The following is a 16,662-nucleotide window of genomic DNA, read 5'->3' as shown; positions in this document are numbered from 1 at the left end:
AAGAAAAGGACAAAGAGTTTGAACTGGAGTGCAAGGAACATATTAATTATTATTAATGAAATATTAAATAAGTACATCAAGAGAAGACTCAGAAAAAATTGTATGGGAATTTTGCTGAGTCCAAGATATCCCTGGCACACAGAATTGGGAATATACACAGCAGATACTAAGGCTGGAGAGAAAGATGAGGCCCATAGATATTGATGCCAACTGCTTATCAATGAGTGAAGCCATCATTTAGTGCTGAGCATAGAGTGGGTGAGCTTGTCAAGAGATCCTGCAGAGAGAACTTAGAAAAGAATCTTGGAGTAGAGTGAAGGAGGAAGAGAAAACAGGATACTATAGCGAAGAAGGAACTATCAGATAGCAGAACTAGGAGAGAGTCATGCCAAGAAGCTAAGGGAGATGATGACTCTGAAGGATGTAGGAGATAGCCAACAGTACCAAATGGTATAGCAGTATTGAGAATAATTTCATTACGCATTAAATTATTTAAGGAAAGAATATGGCAATCTTACCACACCTTTGAATCTCAAAGGTGTTGTATTTCTTAATTGACTTTATACACAATTGATATAGAGTAGGACAGGGTGCTTTTTGGTTTATAGGCCAACAGAAGAATTCTTACCAGTTGTTAAAGCCAAGAACCTAACATCTAATCATGCTCATTTTCTATATTAAAATTCACTGAGTTTGTTTTCTCTTCTTGGAATAGCTGAAACAGAAAAGGAGACAGCCGAGCACCTAGACCTGGCTGGTGTATCTTCTCGGCCAAAAGATTCACAGGGGACCAGCCTCTTCCAGATGTCCCCATCATCTCCAGATTCCAGAAAGAAATCCCGAGGCATCATGAAACTCTTTGGAAAGTAAGTAACAGAGTGAACGAGTGGAGTGGACTTTGTCTTATATGTTGTTCAAACGTAGGAAGAAATGGAAAATTGCCTGAAATTGGATATGAAATTATAAAGCTTCTGTGTTCCTCTTCTGGAAGGAAGATTGTGATTTGGGATTCATTAACTCATTTGGTCTCAGACTTTAAATCCAAATGTCTATTCTAATGACATACAAAGAGGAGTAGCTCAAATGTGTACACCAATTACAAATGTTCTGATTAGTCTAAGGCAGCCGTGGGCAAACTACAGCCCACGGGCTGGATCCGGCCCGTTCGGCTGTTCTATCCGGCCCGCGGAGCTGAAAGAGCGGAGGGTTCTCTTGCTCTCCCCTCCGCTCCTTTACTTTGAATTTATATTAGTTCACACAAACACTCCATCCATGCTTTTGTTCTGGCCCTCCGGTCCAGTTTAAGAACCCATTGTGGCCCTTGAGTCAAAAAGTTTGCCCACCCCTGGTCTAAGGCCTCCTCAGGTTGAATACAAGGCAATGTGTGTTGTATCTTTTCTTCAGACTCAGGAGAAGTCAGTCAACTACATTCAACCCAGATGACATGTCTGAAACTGAATTCAAACGAGGAGGGACAAGGGCAACTGCTGGGCCCCGATTGGGTTGGTCTCGAGATTTGGGACAATCTAATAGGTAAGAACAGCCAACCTAATGGACTTCTGCATCTCTACCCAAGCATCAGGGGGGTCTCATGAGCACCAACAATGCTAGTATTGTCCCTGGGTTGCACAGTCAGATCCATTGCTTACTGCCATGCCTAGTGGAAGGGTCCACCATCTTTAGAGCAGTGTAATTTTGCAATGGTTGGTGAACAACTGTGCAGCAGATGTGGGCTGTCTGAGCTAGGTGAGGAACCACAGCTGAAGTGCCCGCAACATCTGTATTAGAATGACTATCAGACTTAAATTTTCAAAGAAAATAATTATAAGTACTCTAAAGCATAGCCTTGCAAAGATAGGATAGTATAGTGTTTACGAGTAGGTTCTAGAGGCAGATTGCTTGGGTCTGATTTCTGGTCTTACCACTTCCTATAAGCTGGATAATGTTGAACAGCTACTTTCATGCTTTGTGTCTCTGTTTCTTGTGGTATGTATTAGTACCTTGCCCGAAAAAATGGTTTTGAAGATTAAATTAATTTATATGTGCTAAGTATCTGACAAATCACTGTTTAATAAACAATGGAACTTGTGAAAGCATCTAAAGATAGAGATTCTACCAGAAATCTTAATTTATTAGGACTGTGTAATGTTTTAGTTATTACGAGTCTAAGAACTTTTCCTACACCTTTCCCACAGTTCAGGGCTGGTTTGGAACTACCTGTACTATACTGACCTACCGAGCATAAAAAGGGTGGGGCTGGCAAACATATAGCACCAATCATTGATACTAAATCTTTTAACTCTGTTTAGCCTTCTTCAAATACTGAGCAGTCTCATTTGCCATATGTTCTCTTTGTACACAGTAGAGGACCTCCTTGTGCTGATAAAAAAAAGTCTTATCACCACTTTTTTAAAAAAAACAGGAATACTATTTGTGTGTCAAAGTAAAAGAAAACAGAAATTTGCTTTGATTGTACTTTCTTATAATCAGTGATGACATATTGCCCTCTTCTCATTGATTACCATCTGGAAAGAAACCATTATTCTGCTAAAATTAATTCAAGTTTGACTTGAGTTTCTTTTCATCTGACCTAGTGTTTTCCGTTTGTGAATTCAGTCTTCAAACAACGTTGGTACAATGACTTGACTTGTTGGTTCAACTCGGTCTTCTACAGAACATGTTTTTGCTAACCACATTGCATCTTTTGTGGTTTCATTTGAAAGGAAGATTGGTCTCACAAGGTCACTTTCAACTCCAGTGCCACTTCCTCTTCCAAATATGTACTGATATTAAGCTTTGCACAGTCAAATGTGTATCACCAGGAAATACTCATATCTGTTGAACATACAGTTGTTCAACCTTAATAATAAGCCATAGGATTGGCTTTGAGTTGTTTTTCATACAATTGTTCATTTTCCTGTAGTGACTTGGATATGCCATTTGCCAAATGGACCAAGGAGCAGGTTTGCAATTGGCTTGTGGAACAGGGCTTGGGGTCCTACCTGAATTCTGGCAAGCACTGGATTGCATCTGGCCAAACACTTTTGCAGGCTTCTCAACAAGATCTAGAGAAGGTGACTGCTTCTTTGTTTTGTTTGCGTAATGAATTCTAAGAGAGAGGTAGAGAATATGAATGTAGGATTGTTTTCTACGCCTTAAATGGGAATGGGGGGGAGCCAGTAAGTGCTCTTGGAAAAGTCTGGGTTTCCTGCTTCATGCTTATTTTATTTCATGGACTAAAAACAAAGGATCTGGTTGTAATGATTCCTTATGGAACACTTAAGCCACTGGGCATTTTAATGAAAAATAATTGTATGGCCATAATAATAAACCTTAAGCTCATATTTCTCAAAATCATTCTGTGGCTTTATCATTATTAACCCGTCTCCCCAATGTAATATATGCAGTTCAACTTCACTTTGCAAAAGGCAACAACAACAAAGAAAGAGCCCTACATTTTATGTTCCATTATTTAACATTTCCCAATTATTTCCCATTTATTTAATAAGAGTAGAATTCCTGTCCTGCGTCCTACAGTTCCAGTCTTGCCCAGGAAGGAGCCTGCTAGTGAATGTCTAACACCCCCACTAAACTAACTCCAGTGGTCTTGGCCTTTTAGGGGCCTTTTTTTCAGCAACTTTTTACTAGCCAGAGTTAGCATTCTGATTTAATGTCAGTGTTGGCTCTTGGATGTTCGCTTCATTTTGGAGGAATTTGCATCCATTGCCAGTGGCACCCAGCCCGTATTGACAGGATTGTAAAGCCAGTGTTTCTGTTTATGATTTTAGGAACTTGGAATCAAGCATTCACTTCATCGAAAGAAACTCCAGCTGGCATTGCAAGCTCTGGGATCTGAAGAGGAAACCAATCACGGAAAGCTGGATTTCAACTGGGTCACTAGTAAGAGGTTTTAAATTCTTAAACTCATAAATAAGGAAGCAAGCAAATAAATAAATAATGCCGCTCTTCCTTTTTAATCACAAGGACAGGTATTCTGTGGCATGTTAACAACGCAGATTTCTCTCCTTTAGGATGGCTGGATGACATTGGCCTCCCCCAGTACAAGACTCAGTTTGATGAAGGCCGGGTAGATGGTCGAATGCTCCATTACATGACCATCGTAAGTGATTTCCTTCTGGGATGTGGGGGTTTTCACAAGATTCACCTGAGTTTGAATATATTACTTTAACTTGAAGATAGGGGCATGAATATTTCCCATTAGGTTTAAATTGTAGGATTTGGTGGTTGCAACAGCGTTGGAGGATTTGAAACCTAATTTAAGTCCAACTTTCCAGAAAATTGATTTCATGTATAATCAATACTGTAGACATTGAAGTGCACCCTTTGAATGAGTGAATTGTATGGTGAGTGAATTATATCTTACTAGAGGCCCGGTGCACGAAATTTGTGCATGGGGGAGGGGGGTGTCCCTCAGCCCAGCCTGCACCCTCTCCAATCTGGGACTCCTCGAGGAATGTCCGACTGCCCGTTTAAGCCCGATCCCACCGGGGACCCACGGGCTTAAACTGGCAGTCGGACATCCCTCTCACAATCCAGGACTGCTGGCTCCCAACTGCTCACCTGCCTGCCTTCCTGATTGCCCCTAACCGCTTCTGCCTGCCAGCCTGATCACCCCCTAACCACTCCCCTGCCAGCCTGATTGATGCCTAATTGCTCCCCTGCCAGCCTGTTTGCCCCTAACTGCCCTCCCCTGCAGGCCTGGTCACCCCTAACTGCCCTCCCCTACAGGCCTGGTCCCTCCCAACTAACCTCCCCTGCTGGCCTGATCACCCACAACTGCCCTCCTCTGCTGGCCATCTTGTGGCGGCCATCTTGTGTCCACATGGAGGCAGCCATTTTTGACCACATGGGGGCAGCCATCTTGTGTGAAGTAGTGATGGTCAATTTGCATATTGCTCTTTTATTAGATAGGATGGGCAGTGACCACTCAGGAAAGGCTACCCTTCTGGCCTGAAATCCACAGGGACTTGTCTTCTCTATTCCCTCCCACATTTGAGAGCTGTTACCTGGAACCTTCTCACTTCTGCCCAGTTATGCTAGGGCGGGAGTCACCCCCGGTAAAGAAGTAGGGGAAAGGTCAACTTTCACTCTGATTCCTTCATTATGGTTTCATATGTCTAGCCTTTTGCCCCAGGGGTAGAAGAACTTTCCCCTGCTTTACAACAGTGGGGAGAGATGGATTCCAGGAGAATGTGTTCTATATGCCACAGTACTACCAGGGTTCTACCCAACATACTTTTACTGAAATGTTTTTTTTTGTGTGTGAGCTGGGCTATGGATTCAACTACTGTAAGTATCTCCTTTAAATAAGTTGAAAGTTTCAAACAGCTAACTTAAATGGGAATTTTTCAATATTAAGAAACTTGGAGATCAGCTCATGGGATTTGCTTTCTTCTCTATCATTGAACCAAGTCCATATCTTGGTGCATACATCATGTAACACTAACAGGTGGTATGTTGCACATTTGCTGTGTGCCAGGCACTTTACTGGGATCAATACTGAAGTCTCAGCAGTCCTTGAGTTAGCATTCTTATTATCCTCAGTTTTTAGATGAGGAAGCGAAGGAACCCAGAAATCAGGTAACTTGACCAAACTTCCACAGTTACAGAGTAGGAGAAACATCATACATCATTTGAACCTACGCAGTTTCCAGACCCCTGCTCTTGATAGTTCACAGCTCCACCTGGAGCAAATTCAGTAAATATTGGCCTGCCTAGCTAGGTCTAGGTATGCTCCCCTGGGAATGTGAACAAATTCAGGCTTAAAATCTTTATAAAAAACAAATCTATAACTTTCATAGCTATCCTATGTAATAAAAGCATAATATGCAAATTGACCAAACGGCCGAACAGTGGAACAACCATCCGGACGACCATCGGGACCACACTATCTGGGTGTGAAGCGATTGGTCAGGGGCCTGGCCATCGCCCCATGATCTCCCCGCAGAGGGAGGCCCAGGGCACCGGCTGGCAGGGCAATCAGTCAGGGGGGCGCTCCACGATCACCCCAAAGAGGGAGGCCCAGGCCACCAACCAGTGGGCTGCAGCAGGTGGGCGGGACCTCCCTCTGTGAGGGAAGCCCGGGGGTTGGGTGCTGGTGGCCGGAGGGAAGCCCGGGTGCCAAAGGAAGGAAAGTCTACTCTTGCACGAATTTCGTGCATCAGGCCTCTAGTAAATGAATAAATTACCTTAGAAAATTGGATCCTGGAAGTTCTAAGTCATAAAAAATCTGTTTTTAATGTGGTATCCTAGATTGGATCCTGGGACAGAAAAAGGACCTTCATGAAAAAAACTGTTGAAATCTGAATGAAGTTTGTATTTTGGTTAATTTTATTATTGTCTATGCTAATTTCTTAGTTGTAGTTAATAAGTTATAGTTATATGTTAACACTAAGGGAAGCTGGGTGAAGGGCATATGGAACTCTGTACTATTATTGGCAACTCTTCTGTAAATCCAAAAGTACTTAAAAATAAAAGATTTTTTAAAAATCCAAAGAAGTGTTTTGATTAAAAAAGGAAATGGTCCCTACTTTTAAAATCCCTTAAGCAATTAACATTTTATTGACATTATGAACATTATTCATTTATGTGGTTTTTTTTAATCTGATAGATTTTAAGTTGAAAATAACCCACCTGCAAATGTTTTAAATGGGTACCTCAATCTTAGATTGTCAAATGTCCTTTCTAATTTACAAGGTACTACCTTTAAGAAATTAATCCAAAAAATTTTTGGAAAGAATTTTTGCTCACTTAGTAGCCTTTAAGGATTTAAACTGATTGCCTAATATTTAAAAACTATTTTTATAATAGATTATTATTTTTTTTCCTCATAAGAAATGTTATCACTAAGATGTGTCTCACGTGGATGTTTTCCTTGTTTATTTTCTGGGTGTATTTGGATGTAGACCTGTGCTTATGTTGACAGTGCCACCCAAATCACCTTCTTCGACAATCATTTGTTTTGGTGTGTGTGGTATGTTTGAAATGTGCCCAGTAACCACAGACTGGCCAAAGTTATTCCTGGAAGGAAATGATTGGTGATATGTGTTGATACTTACAGCTTCTTAATTTCTTTACACTCAACTCTGAACAAGACCTTTGCTTTGGTTGACATAGATTTTCTAAAAATTTCCATAGTGTCTGCTGGATAACACATACAAATCTAGAGCTAGAGATTTCTTGAGGCTGGGGGGATAGTGTGTGACCACTCTTCTGGTTTTCCCCAAAACTGCTGTGTCTTAGCTCAGAAAAGCAAGCCTCGACAGTCAATGAACATCACTTGCTCTTAGTATCTGCTTTATCAGAGCAGGTCACCGTTTGCCATGACCCAGCGAGTGCTTTCCAAACTGTGTGATTCAGAGCGAAGGGGTCCCACAAGCCTATCCCAGAATGTTTGGGATAGATGGAAATAGATGGAAGTCAGTGTCAGTCGAAACAACATTAAGTTTGGTTTCTGATATATTGGGTTCTGGAGAAGATTTTGATTGGAACAAGAAAAATGGTGTTGCTATTAAATAAAGGCTTTGAACACAACGACAAGCCCTCGGGGTCTAGTAGGAGATGGGCTCTTCCACTTTCATGTGCGTTTTCTGAGACTTCCTTGAGGGGGTCGTCCTGCTCAACGAGCCCCGCGTTTTGTTCTTTTCTGCAGGATGACTTGCTGTCTTTGAAGGTCGTGAGTGTGCTGCATCATCTCAGCATCAAAAGGGCCATCCAGGTCCTGAGAATCAACAACTTTGAACCCAACTGTCTACGGAGGCGGCCGTCTGATGAGGTAGCGTTTGAGTTGAGGGTTACTCAGCGTGCACCTTCCACGCATGCGACTGTCCTGTGTGCAAAACTGAAACCCATTTCTTCTTGGAAACTGCGGGGAGGGCTGCTGGTTTCCTCAGAGCCTCACACCCGGCCTCATTTATGTCTTAGGCTTTGTTTTCCAGCATTCCTTCCCTTCCCCCATGGTGGTTCTACCTGTGTCATGGAAGCCAAGGGTTGTGTTTTAGTTTCCCTTCCTCCTTTTCTTGAGTGTATTTCATTTTCCTCCCTCCTTAAATCAGAGGCTTAAATATCACTATAAAGACTTCCTTTCCTAAAGCACTGCTCTAATGGTGTGTAAAAAAAAAAAAAAAAAAGCTTGAAACTGTGTGACAATTTTCTTTCAAAGAGAACTCAAATTAGCAATCACTTTTTTACCCTCTCTGTAAACATTTAGTGGGAGGTCAAGTAACACTGTTCTGTGGGGCAGACTTTTGGACCAAATGTGCAGGTGGAATATTAGGAATCCCATAGTCAGTGATTGAAGCTCTTGGTGTCCTCTGTTCCCATAGAATAGCATCACCCCATCAGAGGTGCAGCAGTGGACCAACCACCGGGTGATGGAGTGGCTGCGTTCCGTGGACTTGGCAGAATATGCCCCCAATCTCAGAGGCAGTGGTGTCCATGGTGGGCTCATGGTAAAAAACTGTTTTAATTTGAAATTTACTTCTTATCATTTTGTCTCCTTTAATCTAAGGAGTGGGAACGTATCAGTTTACTTATTGTAACCCTAAAGATGTCTGACCCAACCTTACTGCACTATTCCTAGTGAATTTTTACCTTCAGCGTGTTTTTCCCCTTATTTTTTACTATTACATAACTCTAGATCAGATTTAAACCCATCTCTTCCATTGTCCTCTTTTCTGTTAGATAACATCTGGCTACTGGCTCTCATATGATCATGTTTTAAAACCTCTGCAAAGATGCAGATTGCATTTCTGCCCACAGATGTTGCAAAGAAGTTGGCTGCCAAAAGCATCCCAAATGTTGCTCTGGCTGGAAGGCTCAGTTGATTAGAGCATCGTCCCAATATGCCAAGGTTGCGGGTTTGATTCCTGGCCAGGGCACATACAAGAATCAACCAATAAATGCATAAATACGTGGAACAACAAGTCAATATTTCTCTCTCTCCATCTCTCTCTCAAATCAATTTAAAAAAAATAAAAACAAAACACCTGTATTCAATGACAACCCAAATGCAATACCTCAGAGAGGTAGAAGCCTTGACTCAGTCATGCCTGGATGTAAGGACCAGCTCTCCTCTCACTAGCTTGGGCAGAATAAAGAAAAGAAATGTAAATTAAAGATTAAAGTCCATACTCAGTGTATCTTACTGAGTAGGTCATTGGAGATCACTAAATGAAAGAGCTTTGAAAATTATAAAGCACAGGCCAGACATGCGTGATATACCGTATCTTACACAATCTTTATTTTTCTTATAGGTTCTAGAACCCCGTTTTAATGTAGAAACAATGGCTCAGCTCTTGAACATCCCGCCGAGTAAGACCCTGTTGAGAAGACATTTGGCCACTCATTTCAACCTTCTGATTGGTGCTGAGGCCCAACACCAGAAGCGTGATGCCATGGAGTTACCAGATTATGTACTTTTAACAGCCACTGCCAAAGTGAAGGTTGGTTCAAGCTCGCATCATGTAATAATTGGTTATACCAAAAACGAGAGCAAAGGCTCAATTCTGTTATCCGGCTATCCCATTTTCTGGGATTTACTAAGTTTTGTGGATGGGTTGAAGGTATATGCATCTTTAACATTAATCAATAAAATACAATTTTGAAGGTTTCCTTCTGGGGGAATTTTTGCTAAAAATCATTTATTTTATTAGTGTTAACAATAATAAAGAACATGATGTTGGTTTCTATAATGGATACATTGCCAAGGCAGAGAGCCCATGACTTGGACCCAAATATTGATTGCACTTGTCCTATTTTTGCTGTGGATAAATCAAGTATATGAGTTACCTTTCTCCTCATACAGATTCTGCTTGTCTGACCTATAATTGACCAACCTTGCAAGTTAGACAAAGGCACAGCAGCAGAGAATGGATATTCCTAGTTTGCCTAGATTCATAGATCATACAAATTTCAGACTCCTTTTTCTTCTTTTAAATGATTCCTGTGCTAACTCTTCTGCGTGTTATCTCAACCAGCTTAATGTGGATGTAGGGTTTATCGACTCCTTCACAAATATGGTTCAAGTTCTTTTTTTAAAATATATTTTTATTGATTTCAGAGAGGAAGGAAGAGGGAGAGAGAGAGAGAGAAACATCAATGATGAGAGAGAATTATTGATTGGCTGCCTCCTGCATGCCCCCTACTGAGGATCGAGCAGCAACCCGGGCATGTGCCCTTGACAGGAATCAAACTAGGAACCCTTCAGTTTGCAGGTCAGCGCTTTATCCACTAAGGCAAACCAGCTAGAGCTCAAGTTTTTTTTTTTTTAACCCCCTTCTACCTGCTTGACACTTTCTCTTCACCTCCCTTTCTCCTTTAGAAGATGTGCCAGATTTGAAACCTCTGAGAGATTCTGTTCTATATAAATTCTCTGCATCAGCCAATCACCATCTACTTAACAGTTTCCATAACTACCCAGTGACGAAGATGTAGTTTCTCTTCTAAGTATCACTGGAAGTTTTTTCTCCCAAAGAGCAAGGATTCTTTTAGCAGTCACCACGCTGTTACAGAAGCATAACAGGCATACAAGATAATCACAGCCCCTCCCAAAAAGAAAATACAGTAAGGGCCATTTTCTTTTGCTGATCTTAGACTGGAAAAACCTTGTAAAACTGTATTTAGCCCTGAGGATTCTCATTTGCATTAAGTCCTGTTTAAGCAAAAATAAGACTCTTTGCATATTTTGCTTTTATCACTGTGACTACCCAGCTAGTTGGAGTGAATAAGGAGAACAAATGTAATCCTCTGAGATTATTAACAGGGATCATTGATCATATTTGGATGCATCAGTCACAGGCCTAGGATGCCTTCGTTTTTATTATACAAATTTAATCATTCAGTTGCTTTTCTCTGTATGATGAAATGGAATTATACATGTTATTAGTCCTTTTTTATATGAATTTTATCAAATCCCTGGATGTTATTGTTTTTTTTCTTTTAAAGCCAAGGAAACTCACCTTCAGCAATTTTGGGAATCTGAGAAAGAAGAAACAGGAAGATGGGGAGGAATATGTTTGTCCAATGGAATTGGGACAGGCATCAGGAAGTATATCTAAGAAAGGACCCAAAGCTGGCCTAGACATGCGCCTGTATGACGAGGATGATTTGGACCGGTTAGAGCAGGTAAGTGCAACGTTACCTACCTATTTTCAAGTTCTCCCAGCATTGAAACACTCAATGAAAACTTCTTGTATTGTGTCCACGAAGCAAGGAAGTTTTCTTCCAATGCTTAAAAATAAAGATAATAATAAAATGACGTTGAACACTTGCAGACTGCTTACTATATCCCAGGCACTTTCCTAAGCACTTAACATATATTAATGTTCAGAGTAATCCTAAAGCATGGGGAGTATTCTCATCTTAATTTTAGAGAGGAGGACACTGGGGCACAGAGAAATTAAGTAACTTACCTAAGATAGAAGAGTTGGGATTCCAGCTGGCCAGGCTGGCTCCCAACCCTGTGCCTTACCTACGTTACCCTAGCTCCGTTTTAAGGAAATCTGAGTATGAAAACGAGTCAGGAATGGACAGCTCATACTACTTAGCCTTTTCAGTACGAAGTCATGGGACCAAAAATTGCCCTTTAATCCGTAATCCTTTGGTGCCATTGTCAGCGTCAGAGCATTAGTCTAGAAGTGCCATTAAAGTGTTTCTTCTGAATTTCCACATCTGGTCACAGCAGTGCAAGGAGATTACCACCAGAAGGATTCCATTGCTCCTATCCCGTTCAACACAACTTGCGTTATTTCTTCTCAGATATTTGTCCATTTTGCCGCACTTTCCTTGAAATTGTGCAGGTGAGTTTGTCACATTGTGGTGTGCTCTTTGCAGATGGAAGATTCCGAAGGGACAGTGAGGCAGATAGGTGCGTTCTCTGAAGGCATCAACAACCTCACGGTAAGTTTGTGAAATGAGTTTAAAATCTTATTCTAAAAATGGGTTTGAAAATCACCCCAAGGGTCTGCACGTAGAGCGCAGTGTGTGTTGACTCCCATCTCCTTGTTTCCCAGCACATGTTAAAGGAAGATGACATGTTTAAAGATTTCGCTGCCCGGTCCCCCAGCGCCAGCATTACTGACGAAGACTCAAACGTTTGACCGCAGCACCTGGACGAGCATGAGGAGCCCTTGGTCTCTTTCCACTTTATTTCTACACTCACAGTATATCCAGCAAGTAGCGGGTGGTATATTGTTTATCAGTCAACTTCTCATTTAGAAGTGGAAATGGAAAGCAGGGGATCTGTGCCTATTTTAAAGCTGCCACAGAAAGTGAGACACTGGTGAATGAGAGTATAATTGTTTTTCCTCTATTTAATGTAAAAATCTGTGATATATTATATTTAAAGTGTTGCATTTACTATGAGAGGACTTTACCATAGTGTTTCCGGTCATGTTCACAGTATGGAGGGCTTGGGAGAGAGAACTCCCAGGTGGCTGATTCTGTCACGTCGGTGTAGCCACTGAAGCAGAGCACATGCTTCTAAAATCAGTATGTGGGATCTCTTTAAGATCCAGCGTGCCCACTAAATGCCAGCCACACCTCCACTTGCCTCCTAGTGTCCTATTTTTATATATTTTCTAAATATATGTATATATTTAGTACACAGAACATAGAACTTTTATTTTGTGACATACCTAAGGAAGATGGTAAAAAGAGATCACATTGAAAAAAAAATACGGTGATCAAATTTTTCATATGCCAGCTGGTCCTTGGCCGGGTCAGGATCATCTTTCTTTCTCCACAACCGAATTTTAATGATGTTGATCACTCGGACTAAATTAGTGTATATGAAATAACTCTTCTTCGATGACACATCACAAAATTGTTGGTTTTTTAAGAACTTCAGCCTTAATCTTGGATTCTTTTAAACTCATAAAGAAGAACTTGAGGGACATTTACATTCTATTAACTTGAACGCATTCAGAAGCTACCCCAAAATTTGTAGAAATGATTTCTGAAGAAACCAAACCAAAACAAAACCTTTACAGTATTAAGCTTATTTTCCTCTTTGCTAAATAGACCATTGTCTCAAAATACCAGCAGCCTGACTGTACATTGCTCAGACTACCCATGAATGGAAGGAATCCTTTTAAAAAAGCTGAATATCTGTCTGAACATTTTGTCTCAATCCGAGTTTAATAGCTCTGAGGCTGGAAAAGAATGCCTATCTTGTGATAATAAAATGTAGCTCATGTTTTTCCATAGCACAGGGCCCAAGTATTCTTTATAAAGAAAATACAGAGCTGCAGCACAAACTGTCACTGTGTTTATTATTCTTTTTAGGGGTATCAGAAATAATGTTCTATTTTTTTATTCAGTACTACATCATTACCATGATAGCCAACTGTGGTAAAGACTGGTTTTCACAAATTGGCGTAGGGGTGGGCAAGTTCGGTTCAGTACCAATGGGCTTACTTACATACCATATTTGAATGTCATGATATGATCTTTCAAGTTATCAGCAAGTTACCAAGCTTTTCGTCAAGGAACCTATAATACTACATTACTATTTATTCATGACTAAAATGATTTGATGCTAACAGTAATCTTTTGCTCCCTACCATTCATTATTTGGTAACTATATTGGACTCTTAATGTACTTGTGTTTTATTTTAATGTGGATATTATGTCACCATTTGAAAAACAAATTTGATATTCCAACCTGGTTAAAAATACCAGGAGACTGTTACAGAGGCCAAATATTCTTTATTCGGGACATTGTAACATAACTGACGCTGTGTGATTAGGTTAAAATTTTTTGATGGTATATATTTTATTTACAAAATATTATACACTGCTGATATCACCATATGAAAAGAAATAAAGTCAGCTGATAATTGCCTCATATTTTTATTGTCTGTTACTTTATTTCCCTTTGTTCAGTATAACCAATAGGCTTTATTTCTGATATAGAGAACAATAACGAACTCTTGACAATTCACAAACTCCTGTAAAATACTTTGCGCGGGATTCATAGCATGTGCCAACAGGTAGGAATATAAGACGTTTGTTTGAGAAATGCTTGTGTGGAAGGAAGCACGGGCCGCTGAGCTGGGGGATGAGGAGTCATGGCAGAGAGGATCCTGGAAAAGCAAAGGGAAATGGCTCGCCCGTGGATTTGAAGAAGTTAGTTGTAGAGCCCAGCTGGCATGGCTCAGTGGTTGAGCATCAACCTATGAACCAAGAGGTCATGGTTAGATTCCCTGGCAGGGCACATGCCCGGGTTGCAGGCTCAATCCCCAGTGGGGGGCATGCAGGAGGCAGCTGATCAATGATTCTCTCTCATCATTGATGTTTCTACCTCTCCCTCTCCTTTCCTCTCTGAAACAAATAAAAAAAAATTTTTTTAAAGAACACTTAAAAAGAAGTTAGTTGTAGAAAGTAAATGGTTCTTTAAGGAATTAAATGCTATTTTTAATTGACTGAAATTTGAAAAGATGCAGCATATCTTGGAAAAGATGACCAAATAGGAAAAGTAGGGTGACTATAACCAGAGAAGAAGAGATGCTTTTTGTGAAAGTTAGTATCTCTCATTTAGTAAACTGGCAGGAATCTGCATGAATAAAACACACCCAGTTGGCAAACAGGGAGAGCTATTTGTTTAGTTGTATGCATATATGCTTAGCTACACCAAGTAAGCTGCGGGGTTAGAAAACTGGGACCACATTAACAGATGCGACTTCCCTGCAAGACGTTCACTCTGAGAAAGAAGTCATTCTGAACGAAGGCCACATGTTTGATACCTGGAAGTGGTATTGATTGGGTGCAGAGGAAATGGGGCAGAAACCTTCCCAACAGCCGGCTCCCAAGGACAGCCAAGAGGTTCTCAGCGTCTGTGAGGTGTTCAGTGGAGCTATAGCGCATGCCGCTCAGAAATTGGAGGAGTACCTTGGATTTGAAGACCTTCTGAGCAATCTGAGCCCAGCTCCAGACACTCTGAATGAGATCTTCTTAATCCACTTCATCACTTTCTGCCAAGAAAAGGGCGTTGATGAGTGGCTCACCACCACCAAGATGACCAAGCACCAAGCCTTCCTGTTTGGGGCCGACTGGATTTGGACCTTTTGGGGATCTGATAAGCAAATAAGGCTCCAGCTGGCGGTACAGACCCTGCCTATGTCTTCTCTTCCTCCTGTCGAGTCTAAGCCTTGTGAGTCCTCCAATCCAGAATCCAGGGCAGAGTCTTCCCGGAAGAGTCGATTTGAAAAGCTGGACGAATTCTGTAGCTTGATAGGAGAGGATTGTCTGGGCCTGTTTCTCATCTTTGGTGTGCCAGGAAAGCCTAAAGACATCAGGGGAGTTGTCCTGGACAGTGTCAAAAGGGAGATGGCCAGGGGCCGTCTGCCAGGAGGGAAGGCTGTGGCACAATTTGTCCTGCAAACTAAAGTCTGTGTCTCCGTGAGAGAGCTGCTTGGAAACTGTCTGAGTAAGAAAGTCGGGCTACGAGAGGTGGGCAAGGTTTATATTAGCATCCTCTGAACTAGATTTGTGTGATGAGACTGGCTGTGAGATGAAAAGGAAAAGGTATTTTCTTCCACTTGCATCATCCCAGCATGGAATTCCCCCTCCCTCTCCCACACTGAATGAAAATTATCACCTGGACAAAACATATTAGTGTCATGATTATGGAGATTTCCATGTTGTCGGGAAAACTGACAATTTAGCTTACTCTTTATTTACTCAATAATAAAAATGGGAGGAGAGAACAATAAAGTCACCCTTAAAGTTTGATTTGCAAAAAAAAAATGTCTTTGTTTGATATAACAAATCTAGCTCTTGAAAGTGTAAAATGTGACTTTACTGCTGTGAGTGAGAGATGGGTAGGGTGAGGTGGTGCATAAGACTATAGAACAGGTTTAATGACATTTACAACACCCATCTCAATTCAGGACTACCAAGTGAAATCTCAAACTGCTTTCTTCCTCTGAGCTCTGCCCTTATTCCACGTCACCTCAAACTGCTTTTTCTGTGTAGCTTTTTTTTTCATCAGAATATGTTTTATGCATTTTTTAAAACACACACACACACACACACACACACACACACACACACACACACACACATCTAAAGCAAAAGCTGTATCCGGATTCCGCTGAGGCGCAGGTCTGACTCCACACTGGAGTATCTCATCGGCTTCCCATCAGTGGAATACAGTGGAGAGGTGTATTCCACGTGGTCTGGGGATGTCCTCCTGGGGCGATCACAAAGGGAACATGTGGGCATAGACAGCAAAGTCATCCTCTTTCCAGGGCCAGGTTGATCGTGTTGGAATATATGGCATCCGCATGGCAGGAAAGCTCCAAAGATTTGTGGAGAAAGTGGGTCTGTTGCAGGGGTGGGCAAACTTTTTGACTCGAGGGCCACAATGGGTTCTTAAACTGGACCGGAGGGCCGGAACAAAAGCATGGATGGAGTGTTTGTGTGAACTAATATAAATTCAAAGTAAAGGAGCGGAGGGGAGAGCAAGAGAACCGGATAGAACAGCCGGATCCGGCCCGCGGGCCGTAGTTTGCCCACAGCTGGTCTGTTGCCTCAGTTGTTTCTTAAAAAATAGTGCCTCCATTTCTTCAGGGCCTTAGATGAGGGCCACTACTCCAATGAAGCCAGAAACAGCCGTGGCTGCTGTGCCAAAGCTGCTAA

The 16,662-nt window shown here is 41.5% G+C and overlaps 2 protein-coding genes across 12 annotated transcripts in view; both read left to right on the top strand.

Moving 5' to 3' along the window:
• PPFIBP1 (PPFIA binding protein 1) overlaps positions 1-13,869 on the top strand; it is a 172,257-nt gene extending 158,388 nt beyond the window's left edge. For 9 of the 11 annotated variants that reach the window (XM_080658927.1, XM_080658926.1, XM_080658925.1 and 6 more), the window contains 11 exons: positions 716-866; positions 1,405-1,533; positions 2,924-3,074; positions 3,789-3,900; positions 4,032-4,120; positions 7,673-7,795; positions 8,346-8,471; positions 9,276-9,464; positions 10,966-11,145; positions 11,854-11,919; positions 12,033-13,869. In XM_080658927.1, coding sequence (XP_080515053.1) covers positions 716-866; positions 1,405-1,533; positions 2,924-3,074; positions 3,789-3,900; positions 4,032-4,120; positions 7,673-7,795; positions 8,346-8,471; positions 9,276-9,464; positions 10,966-11,145; positions 11,854-11,919; positions 12,033-12,119 — 1,403 coding nt within the window. In that variant the 3' untranslated portion in view covers positions 12,120-13,869. The remainder of the gene's footprint in view (positions 1-715; positions 867-1,404; positions 1,534-2,923; positions 3,075-3,788; positions 3,901-4,031; positions 4,121-7,672; positions 7,796-8,345; positions 8,472-9,275; positions 9,465-10,965; positions 11,146-11,853; positions 11,920-12,032) is intronic. The other 2 variants (XM_080658918.1, XM_080658919.1) reach the window with 1 other exon arrangement.
• Positions 13,870-14,796: 927 nt separating this feature from the next.
• Positions 14,797-15,501, top strand: REP15 (RAB15 effector protein; the record flags this gene model as incomplete). Its single annotated transcript, XM_080660767.1, has 1 exon — positions 14,797-15,501. The coding sequence occupies one exon, from the start codon at positions 14,797-14,799 to the stop codon at positions 15,499-15,501; it is 705 nt and encodes a 234-aa protein (XP_080516893.1).
• Between the last annotated feature and the right edge of the window lie 1,161 nt (positions 15,502-16,662).

The sequence above is a fragment of the Plecotus auritus genome, assembly GCF_963455305.1.
Source record: "Plecotus auritus genome assembly, chromosome: 3".
NCBI classification, from domain to species: Eukaryota; Metazoa; Chordata; class Mammalia; order Chiroptera; family Vespertilionidae; genus Plecotus; species Plecotus auritus.
This window is presented reverse-complemented; position numbering and strand designations above follow the sequence as displayed.